This window comes from Gracilinanus agilis, chromosome 4, assembly GCF_016433145.1.
Source record: "Gracilinanus agilis isolate LMUSP501 chromosome 4, AgileGrace, whole genome shotgun sequence".
NCBI lineage: Eukaryota > Metazoa > Chordata > Mammalia > Didelphimorphia > Didelphidae > Gracilinanus > Gracilinanus agilis.
Window position 1 is genome coordinate 295,115,497 of NC_058133.1, and position 18,189 is coordinate 295,133,685.

An 18,189-nucleotide genomic window follows, 5' to 3' on the forward strand; every position below is an offset into this window, starting at 1 on the left:
ATTCATTCAGACTGTTCTCTAATCTTGTTTCTACAGACATCACAGGATCTCTCAGGGAGGCAGCTTGGTGGTTTGGTAGATAGAGAACTGGGACTGGAGTCAGAGTTCTGTCAGTTTGTTTCTTCAGCAGTTAAATTGGGATAAAAAAATGCACCTAGGGGGCAGCTGGGTAGCTCAGTGGAGTGAGAGTCAGGCCTAGAGACGGGAGGTCCTAGGTTCAAACCCGGCCTCAGCCACTTCCCAGCTGTGTGACCCTGGGCAAGTCACTTGACCCCCATTGCCCACCCTTACCAATCTTCCACCTATGAGACAATACACCGAAGTGCAGGGGTTTTAAAAAAAAATGCACCTATCCACCCTGGATTGTTATGAGGAACAAATGAAAATAATATTCATGAAACACTTAGCACAGTTCCTGGCATCTATCAAACACTTATTAATGCTTATTCCGTCCACTACCCCCTTGTTTATGTGTTCCCCTCAACCCTCCCAACACACTTCATGTTCCTTTCTCCACACTTATACAGACTTTCATCATTCCTTGCCTAGTACTTTATAGTAACCTTGTTTCTAATCTGCCAAATCCATGTCACACAACACTGCCTTACCCCCTTAACCAAAACACACACACACACACACACACACACACACACACACACACACACACACACACACGTATATACAAATTCAGTCTTTTCCAATGGATCTTCTTACTTCTAGGATCAAATGTAAAATGCTCTTTGATATTTAAAGCCTTTCCCTTTCCTACCTTTCCAGTCTTATTTTTTACTCCTTTCCATTCATTCTTTAATTCAGCCACACTGGCCTATTTGCAACTCCTCTAACTCAGTTATCTCTTATTTCCATACCTTTGCACTGGCTGTCCCTTATTCCTACAATACTTTGTTTTCTAGCTTCCTTGACTTAGGTCGTCACCTTCTGCAGGAGACTTTTCCCCATTCTCTTTCTACTGCTAGTATCTTTCCTATGAGATTAGCTTCTATTTCTTTATTATATATCTTATATGTATATAATTACTTTCCTGTCTCTACCACTAGACTATGAGTTTTTTTGACTGCAAGGACTATGTTTTTGCCTTTATGTCTCCAATACTTAACCCGGTGCCTAGCAATAATAAGTGTTTAATAAATGCTTATTAAGTAAGTGCTTAATAAATGCTTATTAACTATCTCCCTATTCCTGGAAACTATGCCTCTCTTCTTGCTGCTCAAAATTGCAGTCTCACTCTCTTTTTTTAATAGCTTACTTATTGAACTTTTAAAGTCCACTGAGACTTCTAGATCTTTGCAGCCAAGATTTTACTTAACTATGTCTTTCCATATCCTGTACTTGTGAGGTTGATTTTTAAACCCAATTATAAGAATTTACATGTATCCCTTTTGAATTTCATCATATTCAATTGAGCATGTGCTCTTGCCTTTTAATATCATTTTGGATCCTAACTCTAATCTAGTGTTTCAGTTATCCCTCCCAGCTTTGTCATCCACCGAAACTTGGATAAAGATGATGATGTATGTCTGTACTTTCTCTGGAGTAATGGATGGCATTTTTCATCATAAGCCCTTCAGAATTGTTGCAGATTATTGTGTTTCTGAGACTAGATTCATTGTTCTTTAATACCATATTATTACTGTGTACAGTGTTCTCCTGGATTTGCTCACTTCACTTTGTATCAGATAATGTAGATCTTTGCAGATTTTTTGAAAATCATCCTCATCTCTTACAGCACAATAGTATTTTCCATCACAATCATATACCACAACTTAATTCAGCCATTCCCCAATTGATGGGCATTTCCTTATTTTCTAGTTCTTTAACCATGACAAAAAGAGCTGCTAGAAATATTTTTGTAAATATAGATCTTTTCCCTTTTTCCTGAATCTTTTTGGGATATAGATCCAGTAGGATTGCTGGATTAGAGGGTATGCACAGTTCCATAGTCCTTTGGTCATAGTTCTAAATGTTCTCCAGAATGGATGGATCATTCACAACTCTACTCAGTGTGTTAGTGCCCCTGTTTTTCTACATCCTCTCCAGCATTTATCTTTTTCCTTTTCTATCATATTAGCCAATCCTATAGGTATGAGGTAATTACTTTAGTTGTTTAATCAGTGGTGATTTATAACATTCTTTCCATGTGACTTTGCTTTGATTTTGTCTGAAAACTGCTTATTCATATTCTTTGACCATATATCAGTTGGAGAATGACTTGGATTCTTACACATTTGACTTATTTCTAAGTAGTTGAGAAATGAGGCTATTAGAGAAATTTGCTGTAAATCCCCTCCCCCCAAACTGATTTCCTTCTAATCTTGGCTGCATTGGTTTTGTTTTTGCAAACTCTTTTAAATTTGATGTAATCAAAATTATCCATTTTATATCCGATAATGCTCTTTATCTCATTTGATCATAAGTTCTTCCCTTATCTGTATATCTGACAGATAAAATATTCTCTATGCTTCCCTAATTTGCTTGTGGTATTGCTGCGCACCTTCCTTCAATTATTTTCATTGATTCTCTTGATATTCTTGACCTTTTGTTCTTCTCTTTTATCTTTTTAAGTTTAATTCTTTCTTTCTCCCTTTTTGTTTTTAAATTTTTAAAAATCAATTGCAAATATTTTATCTATTTGCTTTTCTTTTTTATATAATATACATGTAATATTCAAAACTGACCTGTTTGTCTATTATTCCTTTTGTCTTTGTTCTTTTCTGAACATTTAAAAAATGCTTTATCTTTTCTTTTACCTATCATTCCTGAATCCCCTCCATCACAGAAAAAATGTGGGGGGGGGGACGACAACTTTTTTTAATATAGTAAAAAACACATTCCCACATAGTTGAAACTGTATGTTTAAGAGAGAACTGAATTCAAGTGCAGATTCAAGCATGATGTTTCATGTTATCTTTCTTGTTTTCTTTTTTATTTTTCCTGGCAATATGGCTAAAATAGAAATATGTGTTGCATGCCTTTACATGTAGAATGGGCAACAGATATTTCTTGCTTTCTTTTCTTTTTTTTTTTTAAACCCTTAACTTCTGTGTATTGGCTCCTTGGTGGAAGAGTGGTAAGGGTGGGCAATGGGGGTCAAGTGACTTGTCCAGGGTCACACAGCTGGGAAGTGTCTAAGGCTGGATTTGAACCTAGGTCCTCCTGTCTCTAGGCCTGACTCTCAATCTACTGAGCTACCCAGCTGCCTCTTATTTCTTGCTTTCTTGATGGGTGAGTGGGGGGAGGCTAAAGGGAGGGAGAGAATTTGGAACTCAAAATAAAAAAAGAAGGAAAAAACATTTTTTTTGATACTGCAACTTGAGTTCATCACTCCTCTCAGAACACTTCATCTTCAGCCCTATGGAATGACATTTGTTCAGAGTTCTTGTCTTTCAGAGTTATTTTTCTTTACAAGCATATTAATGTATAAATTGTTCTCCTGGTCATGTTCTTTGCTTTACTCTGAAACAGTTCATGCCAATCTTCTCATGTTTTTCTGATGCTAACCTTGCATTACATTACATTGTTATATATTTGTTTAGGCATTCCACTATTAAAGCACTCCCTTAGGTTCTAGTTTTTTACCACTACAAGAAAAGCTGCTATAAACATTTTTGAACATAGAGGATCCTTTCCTCCTTTGATTTCTTTGAGGTATAGTAATATTTCTATGTCAAAAGGTTATGTGTGGTTTAATGACTTTTTGGGGTATTGTTCTTAATTGTTTTCTACAGGGGCTATACCAATTCACAGTTCCACCTATGCTCTTGTTTTTGCATAGACCCTCCAGTAATTTTTATTTTTATTTTTGTCATCTTTGCTAGTCTGATAGGTATGAGGTTAGTACCTCAGCTAACTCCCTTTGATTATATTATACCTAGTATATTCATGTCCATTTCTTTTTTTTTTTCAATTACATGTAGAAAGTTTTTTTAACAATTGTTTTCTGACCTTTTGCCATCCAAATTCTCTTTTTCCCTCCCTCCCCTTCTCCCTCCCTAGACAGTGAACAATCTGATATAGCTTATTTCAGTGTTGTCATGCAGTACAAATTTCCATATTCTTCATGTCATGAAAGAAGACATATCACACATGCAAGAAAGAAATAACAAAGGAAGGAAGGTGAGAGATGGTATGGTTCAATCTGCATTCATACTCTTGACAATTCCTTCTATCTATGGCTGTGGTTTACAGTTTTTATTATGAGTCCCTTAGGGTTGTCTTAGATCCATTTATCTAGTAAATATATTCTAACTGTCATTTGTTGAATATGTTCTATCCCTAGCCAGGAATTTGTCATCATTATATACAGGAGTCCCTCCTTTATCTCAGGATTTGCTTTCCTGTGGTTTCAGTTCCTGGAGGTCAACTGTCAGACTGAGCAAACGATCAAAAGATAGACATGCAGACAGGTGGCTTCCTGATGGGCAGAGTGGGGCAAAGGTCTCTCCCTGATGAAAAGTCTGTCTTCTTGTGTGTCACTTCTTCTGCTTTTACTTGGAGGGGTGTGTGTGTGTGTGTGTGTGTGTGTGTGTGTGTGTAGGCTTGAGGAGTGTTGAGCTGGGGGGCAGGAATAGGGAGAGAGGTCACAATACTGTATTATAATGTACACTGTACTTTATTATTACTGTATTTAAACTTAATTATATATGTATAAGGAAATCATATTCTATTTGGGATCAGCAAGTGTTTGTTTATATCCATAGTTTCACCCATCCACGGTAGGGCTTGGAATCCCACAGATGCAGGAGGCTCTACTCTATTTTTAGGCATGAATCAGAATCCCAAATCTTGTTTTTAGATATTACCTTTTTAGCCTAGCTGTTCACTTCCCAAATCAGTTTTTCTTTTCTGAATCTCTTTTCTTTAATGAACACACTGATAAGGAAAATATACCCTGTTCCCTTCATAATCTTTGATGACACTTTTTAGCTTCTTAAAATTTTGGTGAGTTAGCTGAACACTCAGAAAGAACCTCAAATTGCTCTTTTAGCAGTAACAACTCCTCCTCCCTCCCCTAGTCTCTAACCCTCTTTTTTTAAAAAAATAAAACCCTTACCTTCCTATTTAGAATTTATACTATGTATTGGTTCCAAGCCTTCCTAGTAAGGGCTAGGCAGTAGAGGTTAAGTGATTTGCCAAGCGTCACACAGCTAGGAAGTGTCTGAGGCCAGATTTGAACCTAGGACCTCCTGTCTCTAGGCCTGACATTCAATCCACTAAGCCACCTAGCTGCTCCACTTTTATTTTTCAGGCCCCCCACTCACCCTACCACAACCTTCCACAGGATAAAGAATAAAATAGAGGAAAAAAAGAAAAGTTCAGTAAAACTTAACAATATATCCCCCAAAAGTCTGACATTATAATGCACTGATATCACTGTTTTATATCCATGGTCAAAAGAATATGGAACCTCTAGGTATTCACATTTGGTAATTGTAACTTTTATAGCCTTCAGTTTCATTTGTTTCATCAAGGTAGTTCTTTCCATGTTCATTTTTGTATTTGTGTATATTATTTGCCTAGATTATCCTCTTTTACTTTTGTTCATATTCATCATGTTCACTGGTTTTTACAGCATGGCATTATCCATTTCATTCATGTACCACAATTTGTTTTACCTTTCCCCATTTGATAGGCATCTGTTTTGTTTCTTTTCTACCCCAAAAGTGCTGTTATGACTATTTTGGAGTATATAGAACTTTTTTCTTTGTCATTCTCATTGAGGGGGTCATATGCCCAGTAATGGTATTCTGGGTCATAGTTTATGTTAATTTAGGCCCTTTATTTGCATAATTCCAAAATGCTTTGCATTTCACAATTTTATCAACAAACATTAGTGTGACTGTATTATAATTCCTCCAGTATTGATGTTTCCTATCTTTTATCATCTTTGCCAGTTTTTTGTGTGTGAGGCAAAACTTCCAGATTTTTTTATTTATATTTTTCATATCCATGATTTGGAACATTTTAATTGCAATTATTTTGAGAACTATTTATCTCCTTTAGCTACTTAAATATGGGGAAAGCCTTTTTGTCTTTATGTTTCTGTTAGGCCTGTATATCTTGTCTACCAGACTTATATTGGAGATAAAGCGAAAACTTTTTTATTCTAGTTCCACTAATTTTTTTTCCTACAAAAAGCTTTTCAATTTCATGTAAGAAAAATTATATATTTTGTCTTATATAATTGTTTTTTATCCTAGTTTGGTGAAGAATTCAGCCCTCTCTACCATAGCTGTGAAAGGTATATAATTGACTTCTCTTCTAAAGTTATGATCTTTAATATTTAGGTCACATATCTATTTTGAATTTATTGTGGCACATGGTATTAGATTTTAGTCTTAACATTCTTCTATCCAATTCNATTTTAGTTAGATAAACACCTACAGCACGTTAAATGAATCCTTTACAAATGTCAGCAGGGAAAGACATAGGGAAGAATCACAAACACTGAGAAAGTATATCAGTGCGTGTGTATGTGTTTGTGTGTGTGTGTTTATGTTGGAGAGGAATCTGAATTTTTAAAAGCTAGGCACAAAGTTATGAGATTCATTGAAGCATCAATTATTATCATTTATAGTTCATAGTTTCTGGGCCTATTGTTGGATTTTTGTGAAAAACTAGTAAAATATATTTCATTTACCAATCAAATTAGCAGATACTTTTTAACTTCTCAAGAATTTCTCAGGGAATCTCTGAAAGGAATCTGAGCAAACTGAGAGGTTAAATGCTTCTCCCAGGATCATTCATTCAAAATGTGTCAATAATTATTTTTTTTATTTTAAACCCTTAACTTCTGTGTATTGACTTATAGGTGGAAGAGTGGTAAGGGTAGGCAATGGGGGTCAAGTGACTTGCCCAGGGTCACACAGCTGGGAAGTGTCTGAGGCCGGATTTGAACCTAGGACCTCCTGTCTCTAGGCCTGGCTCTCAATCCACTGAGGTACCCAGCTGCCCCTATTATTATTTTTATAAGTAAATTAAAATTCTATCCAGTTTTCTCATTAATTCTTTTTATTTTAAAATCTTACCTTTTGACTTAGAATCAATGCTATGCATTGGTTCTAAGGCAGAAGAACAATTACACGTAGGCAATGAGATGTAAGTGAATCACCTGTGGTCACATAGCTAGGAAGTATCTGAGGCTAGATTTGAACCCAGGACCTCCTGTCTCCAAGCTTAGTTCTCTATTCACTGAAACTCCTAGCTGTCTCTTCTCATTTAATTCTTATTAAAAGCTTTTATGGTAATATGCTTTGGAATTTATTGAACAATTTTATTTTTATAACTAAATCTTAGTCCTCTGACTTCTTGACTGCTCTGCAACATTTGACAGAATTGCTAAAAATTTTTAAAATTTATTTTCTTAAGCTTAAATATTACAGGTTGAACTATGTTGTTGCTCCCTGTCCCCTTTAGGATAGAATAAAGCTTCTGGTTTCGCTCTTAAAGCTATTTACTTCAGAGTTCTTATTTCCAGGCTCAACTGGGAAGGGACTGATACTCCTACTAAATTTCACTTTATAAATAAATTTTTTAATTTATCTTTGTAAGTGTTGTTTCCTCCCAGTTGAATGAAGGTTTCTTGAGGATACTGTTTGGCTTTTGTCTCTATATCCCCCAAAACATATAACTGGCATGTAATAGGAGCTTATTAATAAATGCTCTTTTGTTGTTCATCTGTTCAAAAACTTATAATGGCTCCCTATCACCTCTGAAACCAAATACAAACTTATCTGCCTGATTTTCAAGGACTTCAGGAACTTTACATGAATAAAAAAAGATCCCTTGAAGTAAAATATGTTATTGCTCAAATTGTGATGTATAAGCCAAAATTGTTAAAGGAATTCAGAAAAGAGGAGAAAAGTATATCTGGGAATGGTTGGAGGAAAAGATTAGTATTCAGTGTTGGTTCTGAAGGATGAGTAGAATTTGAATAGTTGTATAGAAAAGATAATTCATGAAAGAACATGAGCACAGAAACATAAATTGTAGAGAAGAGATTGTCTTGATAGGAACAAAGGATATAAGAGTAGTAAAAATAAAGTTGGATACAATGTAGTTGATTTTCCTCACAAAGTTATATGTTTTTGAGTAGAGTAACAACATGATTAAAGCATTGTTGAGGAAACAATTAGTGACATATAGGGTAGGCTGAATTGGAATGGAGGGCCACTTTGTAGCAGGATAGGTTCTCTTTGGATAAATTCCTGATAAATTTGGTTCTCTTCTAGACTTGGCACTTGTCAGATTGAGTAGTTTAGTTCAGTGGTACTTAATCAGGTCTATATAGGGTATAAAAAGGCCAGACCTTCCACTGTATCTATCTAAAGAGTTTTAAGTTTCAGAATTTCTTTTCAGGATGCTGGAAAGCATCATGAATGAGTTGCACTTATGACTTCCTACCATCCTAGTAGTGTTGGAATGAATGAAAGTGCAAAGCTTTAGGAACAGAAATTAAAAAGTAAGTCCCTGCTTTCAAGGAACTCATATTCTTATGGGGGAGATAATTTAATATAGGTAAGGTTTTAGTTTTAAGTCAGATTGAAAGGTCCCATGGGCCTTAGGGTGCAGTAGCAAAGCAGAAGGTAATGCCTCTTTTTAATACCATTTTCACAGATAAAAAGCCTATCAAATTCTGACTGGTAGTGAGAAGTTTCTTTTCTGAGTCTTCAGTTTTTGTGACTGTAGCACCTGTAGGAGCAGTGGCCAAGCAGCATTTCCTCTAGCTTCTCAGAATGAAATATATATAGTTATTAGGCTGGAAATATTGCTATTTCCAAAGTTCTCAAATTTAAGGTTCTGAGCTGTCTCCATCAGGGTTTGCGGGCAGGTGGTGGTTTGACCTTGTGAGTGACACTTAATTGGCAGTTAGACATGGCTGGCTCTTTCTCCACAGTTGCTTCCTTAGATGCTGGCTATTACAAGGATTAGACTGGAAAGAGAACTAGAGGTCTAAGGGTACGGTCATTCCCAGGGCTTTTGTACTTATCTTCCTTTTGGTGGCAGTTGATAAGCAGTTGTTGACAGGTGATGAGGATGATAGGCTTGTCTGCATTAATTTTTCCCCTCAGTGATGGAGATTACATGTTGACCTCAAGCCTTAGAAATTAGTTTTCTTATTGTTACACAGTTTTCTTACAGTGTTTCTTACAGTGAGGCTAATTAATCAACCTTAAGTTGCAAAAATATTTGCATTTACATACGTGTTAATTTCTTTAACAGTAGAAAATAAAATTGGTAAGGCTTTCTAAGAAATGAGAAATTAATACACAGCATGTCATGTAAAGAAAAACAAAACTGGGGCAAGTAAGCTGGAGGGAAGAAAAGATGTCACAGAATCATAGATTTAGAATTATAAAAAATGTCAATTTCTATATAGTTCTCCTCATTGTACAGATTTTGTGACAAAAAAGTGTGAGTCAAAGATGACTCTTAAGGTTTAGAGCCTGAATGATTAAGAATGATGATCAAGGATGGGCCTCTAGTACAATACAGCTTTTCATTCCTGATAAAAAAATATTTCCAGATAACAATTTGACACCAATTTCTTCTTCTTTCAAAGGAATTAGTCTTTTTTTTAAAATTTGTCTCATAAAGATTCTAATTATTTTCCTTGGGATTTTTTTAATGCCTTCTTGTTTATGAACACTGTTGACTTGCAAGGCATTTCTGGGCTTTTCATCTTAATTCCAACTCTTGCCCCTTTCATCCAGAAAACATTGTTAATGCCAAAAGTTCTGAATTGAACTGTCCACTGACTTGTAAATTTTTTCAAATTTTCTTTTAGGAAGGACCATTGAGACCTGTCCTTGAATACATTGATTTGGTTAGTAGTGATGATGAAGGACCTAGCACTTCTCATATTCATGTAAGTACATTGTATTTTATTTATACCATTTTCCAGTTCTTCAGTTAAAAAGGCACTTTCCAAGAATAAGGACAGATCTAGTCATTAAATTAGTTAATGCTTTTTCCACATTGCAGGGTTTGGAGATAGACATCTTCAAAGATTTTCCTGTGTAGGTCACTCAGATGGGCTTTGAGAGAGGAGTATATTCGGAGTCTTCTATAGGGACTGAATTCTCACTTCTCTGCCATCTTTCGAGTAAAAATATGAGATTTCAAAATAATTAAGCCCTACCTGAAGGTCTTATTAGTTGGTTTAAGTGAATAGAAGGAAAATAGAAGACTTCAAACCTTTTGGTTCCTATTCTTTTTCCTCATATTGTTTTCATCAGATACCTTATAAGATAGGACTCTAGTCCTAGAATCTAGGACTTAGATGATCAGAAACTGCTTTGGAGGGGACATATTCCACTCTATTCTTGGTAAAGAGGAAAAAGACATAAATATTCTTTAGGAAATAAGAGTTCCATAAATTAGGCATTTCCTAACAACTTTACTCACCAACAATCTCATGACTTCCCCTTTCGAAATACAAATATTAAAATTTTTTATCAGTTATGATTTCCTAATAATGTCACTCAGCTGCCAATATTGGGAAAACATACTAGTAAAACCCAAATGGTAATCTTGCCTGGTAGATTTTCAGTAATGAGCTAGGAAGCCACCCTATATCTTAGTCCTGTTCTTTAAACCAGCTATTCTTTTTTTGTGTGTGTTGAGGAGAGAATCATTATGTGATCTGAAAAGTCATTTCATCTCTTTGAGCCTCAGTTTCCTCATCCATAAAATAGAATCTATACCTACTTCATGACATCACTGTGAAGAATGCACCAACTAAATGGGAATTTTTAGTATCTTACACCAGTATACAGAAAGCTCTTTGCTCTCTTTTCTTCTCTAGGACTGAACAGCTCTTCCCTCCTCCCGCCTTTTAAAAAAAAAAAAATGGAAAGCAAAAGTGACCTTGAATAGTGGAAGAGATATTTTATTTTACTGGGCTTTCTCTCCAAGTAACCTTTAATACTGCCATTTCTAGCAAAGGAAGCTATTGGTTTTTTCTGGTTGCCATTGGCTTTTCTGACTCACCAGTTTCTAGCAGTGAGTGACCAGTGGTGATTCAGAAAAATGACCATTTTGGTCAGACAGATTTGGCAAACAAAAAAGGGGATGTGAATAGTGTAGGCCCAAACATTGGCTTCCCTTTGTTACTCCATTCTTTCTCTCTAAGAGTTATGGCCCTTGGTTAACACTTTTAATATTGAAGAGTAGGTGTGGGGGGAGCTGAATCATATGGACTTGGCCTTCACAATCTCTGTCAAGGGAATTTCTTATTTATTTATTCTTTTAAACCCATACCTTCTATCTTGGAATCAGCACTGTGTATTGGTTGCTAGGCAATGGGGGTTAAATGACTTTCCCACAGTCACACAACTAGGAAGTGTCTGAGGCCAGCTTTGAAACCCAGGACCACTTGTCTCTGGACCTGGCTCTCAATTCACTGAGCCACCAGCTGCCCCATCTTTTAGTTTTAGTAATTCTTTTTTGAGTAAAAATATCTCTTCACTCACTGTACATGCAGTTCTGTATCGGAAATTTAATATAATAATAAAAGCAATTTTTTTCCTTTTTTGATTTTCTGGTCAAGTAACTGCTAAAGAATACTCAAATACAGAGTGTCTTCCATTTGGAGTGAGCACCCAGGAATTTTCTCTAGTGTAGTGGTGTGCAGTAGTTCTCACCCCTCTCAAATGTTTGCTTTTATCACAGGAGCTGTTATGGGAACATTAGTCATCCCCCTTTTTTGAGAGCCTCAACTGCTAGAAATGGACTTAGCTGCAGCTAAACCATATATAATCCATCACTAGGTTATGAGAGAGTCCTTTCTTCCTCTCTGTACCTTCACAAGAACCTTTAACTCTACTAGAAATCAAAGGGAAGGAACAGCTAGGTAGCACAGGGGATAGAGTACTAGACCTAAATTTAGGAGGATGGATTCATAATTGGTCTTAGATACTTCTTAGTTGTGTGGCCCTGGACAAATCACTTAATCCTGATTATCTAGCCCTTATTGCTCTTCTGACTTAGAATTGATTTTAAGATAGAAGGTAAGGGTTGAAAAGAAAAGGAACTTTAAAAACTTACAAAAAGAACAACATTCATCTTGTATATATGGACATAAATGACTAAGTTGTCCTAGATAATTCATGAAATCAAGTTCAGAAGCAATTTAAGATTTCCCTCTTTAAAGATCAATTTTTGTTTGATTTGTTGGAATATCATTTCTAGTGATGGAAAATTGATCACAGGTCCTGCATCCCACTCCTGGGATCTTAGTTTTTAAGTTTCTTCCTGAGGGAATTTTTTTTAGTTCATTTTTTATTCTAAGACTCAGAACACCATCAAGGCAAAATTTGCAATTTCTAAGGTTAAACATCTAAGTAAATCCTGTCATATCTAAGTGTTCTTGAATACCTCTAGTATTCTGTTAGCAATTTATCTGCCATGGTCTTTATGGCTTCCATTTCTATCTGCCATTATTCTAAGAAACTTTTTTTTTAAACCCTTACCTTATTTCTTAGAATCAATACCATGTAACTCTTAAGTTCTAAGGCAGAAGAATGGTAAGGGCTAGGCAATGGGGGTCAAGTGACTTGCCCAGGGTCACACAGCTAGGAAGTGTCTGAGGTCAGATTTGAACCCAGGACTTCCCATCTCTGCACCTGGCTCTCAATCCACTGAGCTCCCCAGCCACCCCCTATCCTATGAATTTTACAGATATCCATTCTCATTCTCTATTATTTTACTTCATGGACTTATTAAGTTATGATTTCATTGAAACATGGAAATTTGTAAGTGAGCAGATGGAGAATAAAGTGAATAGAACAAGGAGAATAATTTGTATAACAATGAAAGTTAACAACTTTGAAAGATTTATGAACTCTAAATAATACATTGATTCTATGATTCTCAAGGACTGATGATGAAACAAACTACCCATTTCCTAATAAAGAGGTACTCCTTGCTCAGAATAAGAGGTATGTTTTCTGGACATGGGTAATATAGGAATTTGTTTTGATTTATTATATATATCTGTTAGAAGGGTTCTTCCCCCATCCTTATTGGAGATGAGAGGGAGAGAGAACCAAGGACTTAGGGGGCCTGTCATGAATTTTTCACCATTTGAAGAGTGTTCCAAGGACCCTCATATGCCCTTGTGTGTGTATACATATATGCTCCCTGCCTCCCTCTCTGTCTCTCCCTCTCTGTTTCTCCTTCTCTTCCCCTTTCCCTCCCCCACCCTTAGTGTCTGCTCTAATAAGACAAAGATTTCTCCTACAGAGAAAAGCCATGGCCCATTCCATTATGACTACATTCAGATGCTTTTATGTCAGAGTATACATAGACTACCACTTGCTGCTTTTTATACTATCTTACTAATCTGCTACATGGAATGAGAAAAAGATCATTTTAATTCTGTCAGAAATTGGATGTTATAAAATTTATACCAACTTCTTGCTATTTACAATAGGATCTAAGACAACAATTTCTATATTCTAGTCTCCATGATGTCTTATTTGAAAGTAATGAATTTAGCCATACCTGGCCACTACCACTAACCGATTTTTTATTCATTTTTATTCAGTGGTGAAATTTATTCCTCCTGACATCTGATCTTTATATAGTGTATTATTACATCGTCTTTAAGAAATGTAGCAATTCTACTATCCATTTTTAGCCCATAAAGATAATTAATCTACAGGTTTTAATTTTGCTTTACTGATATGGTTGTGACCTCCTGTTTCTAGGCCTCGCTCTCAAGTCCACTGAGCCACCCAGCTGTCCCCAGTTCAGCTTTTTTCTAGTTGTGTCCATGATGCTTTTTGTTGTTTGGTCCTTTCAATCCTGCCTGAGTTTTCATTACCTCCTTCCCCCCCTTTTTTTTTGCAGAGATTTTGGAGTAGTTTGCCATTTTCTTCTCCATTTACATAGTATAATATTACAGATCAGATTCTTTTTTATGAGATAAATATAGTCTTAAGATCTAAACACATAAATAAAGCACAGAAGGAGAATTATAGTACATATCATTAAAATATTTTTCCCAAAATTTTACAAACTCAAATAAAATAAGCATTTCCATATACAAAGAAAAAGAGGATTCACATGAATGAAATCAGACATCTCTTATGTTTAGCTTACTATTCTTCATATCTGTGCCATAAATCCCTTCCACAAGTGTCCCAAACCCTTTCTACCCTCCCTGTATCACTGAAAGTATTGTTTGGGAGACCAGCATGTACATGTAAATTAAGTCTTTCATGTATCATCTTTCATTTCACTTTCTGGAGGTATTCACAGTTTATTCTTCCAGCATTAATTCTATGGCTGTGTATAATGGTCTCCTGGCTGTACCCCCTTCATTGTTCATTATCTCATGTAGTTCTTTCCAAGTTTTAAAAAAATCTGGCTGATCATTGCTTCTTATCGCACAGTAATATTCCATCACAATCATATGCCATAATTTGTTTAGTCATTCCCCAGTTGATGGACATCCCCTAAGTTTCCAATTCCCACCACAAAGAGAGCTGCTATAAATATTTTGGAACATATAGGTTCATATGGGTTTTTTTTCTTTTTCTCTGATCTCCTTGGGAAACAGACCCTTGCTGGATCTAAGGGTTATATATACACACAGGTTTATAATGGTGTAATTCTGGGTATAATTCCAAATTGTTCTCCAAAGTGGTTGGATCAGCCCAGAGCTCCACCAACAGTGTATTAATATCCCCATTTTCCCTCATACCTTCCAATCTTTGTTATTTTGCCCTTTTTGTCATTTTCGCCAGTCCAATGGGTATGAGGTGATATCTCAGAGTTATTTTGGTTTGCATTTCTCTAATCATTAGTACTTTAGAGTATTTTTTAATTTGTCCACATATCATTTTGAGTTTTTCATCTGAAAATTATTATTGAACATATTGGTAAATATCAATTTAAAAAATTTTAAAATAAAATCTGGCATACTAATAATACATACAAGAAACCATTATGACCCAAGTTGCATTTGTTCCAGGGATGCAAGGATGGTTTAAGAGTAGGAAAATAATACACATAATCATTTAACAGGGAGAGGGAAAAATCCAAAACCACACAATTTTCTCAGTAGATGCAAAGTAAGTACATTATTCTTTTATGCTTAAAGTCTTACATTGTATGGCATAAAAAGACCCTTTTTAATGCTATAAAAATATCTGAAAACAAAACTGAGTTATAATATGCAATTGAGATACATTAGAATCTTTCTTTATGATTGTTGGAGAAAAGCAAAGATGCTCCTTACAGTATTATTGTTATTTTTGACCCTTCCCCTCTGTCTTAGAATCCATAGTAAGTATCAGTTCCAAGTCAGAAGAGCTGTAAGGTCTAGGCAGTTGGAGTTATGATTTGCCCAGGATCACACAGTTTGGAAGTATCTGAGGTCACATTTGAATCCAGGACCTCTCTTGTCTAGACTTGACTCTCAATTCGCTGAGCCATCTAGCTGCCTCTCCTTACTATTTGATATAAGTTGGAAATACTAGTAGTAACAATAAAATTAAATGAAAGAAATTAAAGAGATAAAGATATGAAAAGAAGTGATGGACATCTGTGCTACTGATGATTTTCTTTTTTTTTTTTTAACATTTATTAATATTCATTTTTTAGAAAAGTTAACATGGTTACATGATTCATGCTCCTACTTTCCCCTTCACCCCTCGCCCTCCCCCCACCCCTGGCTGATGCACATTTCCACTGGTTTTAACATGTGTCATTGATCAAGACCTATTTCCAAATTGTTGATAGTTGCATTGGTGTGGTAGTCTACATCCCCAATAATGTCTGCCTCAACCCATGTGTTCAAGCAGCTGCTTTTCTTCTGTGTTTCCACTCCTGCAGTTCTTCCTCTGAATGTGGGTAGTGTTCTTTTCCATAAATCCCTCAGAATTGTCCTGGATCATTGTATTGCTGCTAGTACAGAAATCCATTACATTCTATTTTACCACACTGTATTGGTCTCTGTGTACAATGTTCTTCTGGCTCTGCTCCTTTTGTTCTGCATCAATTCCTGGAGGTCTTTCCAGTTCACATGGAATTCCTCCAGTTTATTATTCCTTTGAGCAAAATAGTATTCCACCACCAGCATATACCACAATTTGTTCAGCCATTCCCTAATTGAAGGACATACCCTCCTTTTCTAGTTTTTTGCCACCACAAAAAGCGCGACTATAAATATTTTTGTACAAGTCTGTTTATCTATGATCTCTTTGGGGTTACTGATGATTTTCTTAGAAAATTAGAGAATTAAGCTGTGTGACCCTGGGCAAGTCACTTGACCCCCATTGCCTACCCTTACCACTCTTCCACCTATAAGTCAATACACAGAAGTTAAGGGTTTAAAAAATAAAAAAAAATTAAAAAAAAAAAAAAGAAAATTAGAGAATTAGCAAAGATTGAGATAATAGCTATCAAAATTCATTTGGAAAGGGAGCAGCTAGGTGGCTTAGTGGATTGAGAGCTAGGCCCAGAGACAAATGGTCCTGGGTTCAAATCTGGCATCAGATAATTCCTAGCTATGTGACCCTGGACAAGTCACTTAACCCCCATTGCCTAGACCTTACCACTCTTCTGCTTTAGAACCATTATACACTCTCGATTCTAAGATGGGAGGTAAGGGTCTTTTTTTAAACTAGTTTGGAAAAATAAAGATTTAGTTAGATCTCTAGACCTGAAATTATAAATGCCATCATGATTGGTTAAATAGAGTTAAATCAATGGATCAGACTAGACAGGTGAAAATCAGGTATAAATTACAGTTATCTCTTCTACATCACAACTTTCTTCATTGGGGTTTTTATATATTAAGGGTTGGCACAAGAAATTCAGTGAACATTTTTGGGGAGTTTTGCAGAAGTTGTAGATGACACATTGTAGTTGTAGAGGCCAGCAGAAAGTTTAGAAACACAGAAATGCATGCTTAACACAAAATTTACAATAATGTAAAATACCCCTTAAAAGAAAAAGAAAAAAAAATCACACATCTTTTCTGGTACAAAGGGAGGGCTGAAAGATCATCTTTCACAGATTTTCCAGGTTGTGGGGGCACTGCACTCCTCACCCTATAAATGTGGAAGGGATTACTATACATAGGAGAGAATTCCTTGTTTGATTAGAACAGTTGGGAAAAGTAGAACTAAGTTTTGCAGAAGTTAGGCTTAGAGAAGCATATTATACCACATTTAATAATAATTTGTAAGTAGATATGTGAACTTAAGATTACCAACGACAAAACCGAGAAAATCCTATTTATCTCAGAGCCACGATTAATGCATTCTTAGCCAGATAAGGGGGTAGAGGCAGTTATAAAAGATTAAGTGGATAATTTATCACATAAAATTAAAAATACTTTACATACATGAAATTAATGTACTTAGACAAGAAGGAAAGTGGCCAAACAGGACAAAGAATATTTGTGTCAAATTTCTTTAAGGCTTTATCTAAGATATATAAGCAAAGAATACATTTACACAATATAAGCAAAAATTAGTCTCTCCCATATATAAGGATAAGGTCAAAGAGTATGAATAGTTTTCAAAAGAATTGCTGACTTTTGGCAACTATATGAAATAATGCTTCAAATCACTAATAATAAGAGAAATAAATATAAATCCAACCCTGAGCTTTTACCTTGCACCCTACAAACTGATAAATGTGAGAAAATGAGAACAGTCAGTTTTTAAAGGGTTGATGGGAAAATAGGTACATAAATGCATTGTTAGTGGATCTATAAATCAATGTAGTCATTACAGAAAACAATGTGAAGTTATGCAAGTAAAATGACTAAAATGTTCATATACTTTGACCTAGAAATTCCAATACCAGGCCTTTGCCATAAGAAGGCTAGTGAATGACCTAAAAAAAAAAACAAAAAAAAAAAACTCATGTATATGCCAAAATGTTTATAGTAGCGCTGTTTGTGTTAGTAAAGAGTTGGGAATAGATTGATTACCTATGTATTAGGAAATGACCCAGCAAATCATAGCATATAAATTGAAGAGAATATTACTGTGCTGTAAATAAAGTTAAATATGATGAATACAGAGAAGCATGGAAAGTTTTACATGAACTGAGAGAATAAAATAAGCTGAACCAAGAATGTAATATACACAGTAACCACAACAATGTAATCGAGAGAACCACACACACGCACAAAAATAAGTGAACATT

At 35.5% G+C, this 18,189-nt stretch overlaps 1 protein-coding gene across 1 annotated transcript in view; it reads left to right on the forward strand.

The window, feature by feature from the left end:
* The window catches only part of ZNF451 (zinc finger protein 451), a 109,603-nt gene that overhangs the window by 23,525 nt on the left and 67,889 nt on the right, over positions 1-18,189 (forward strand). Inside the window, exon 3 of the mRNA XM_044675923.1 lies at positions 9,806-9,886. Coding sequence (XP_044531858.1) covers positions 9,806-9,886 — 81 coding nt within the window. The remainder of the gene's footprint in view (positions 1-9,805; positions 9,887-18,189) is intronic.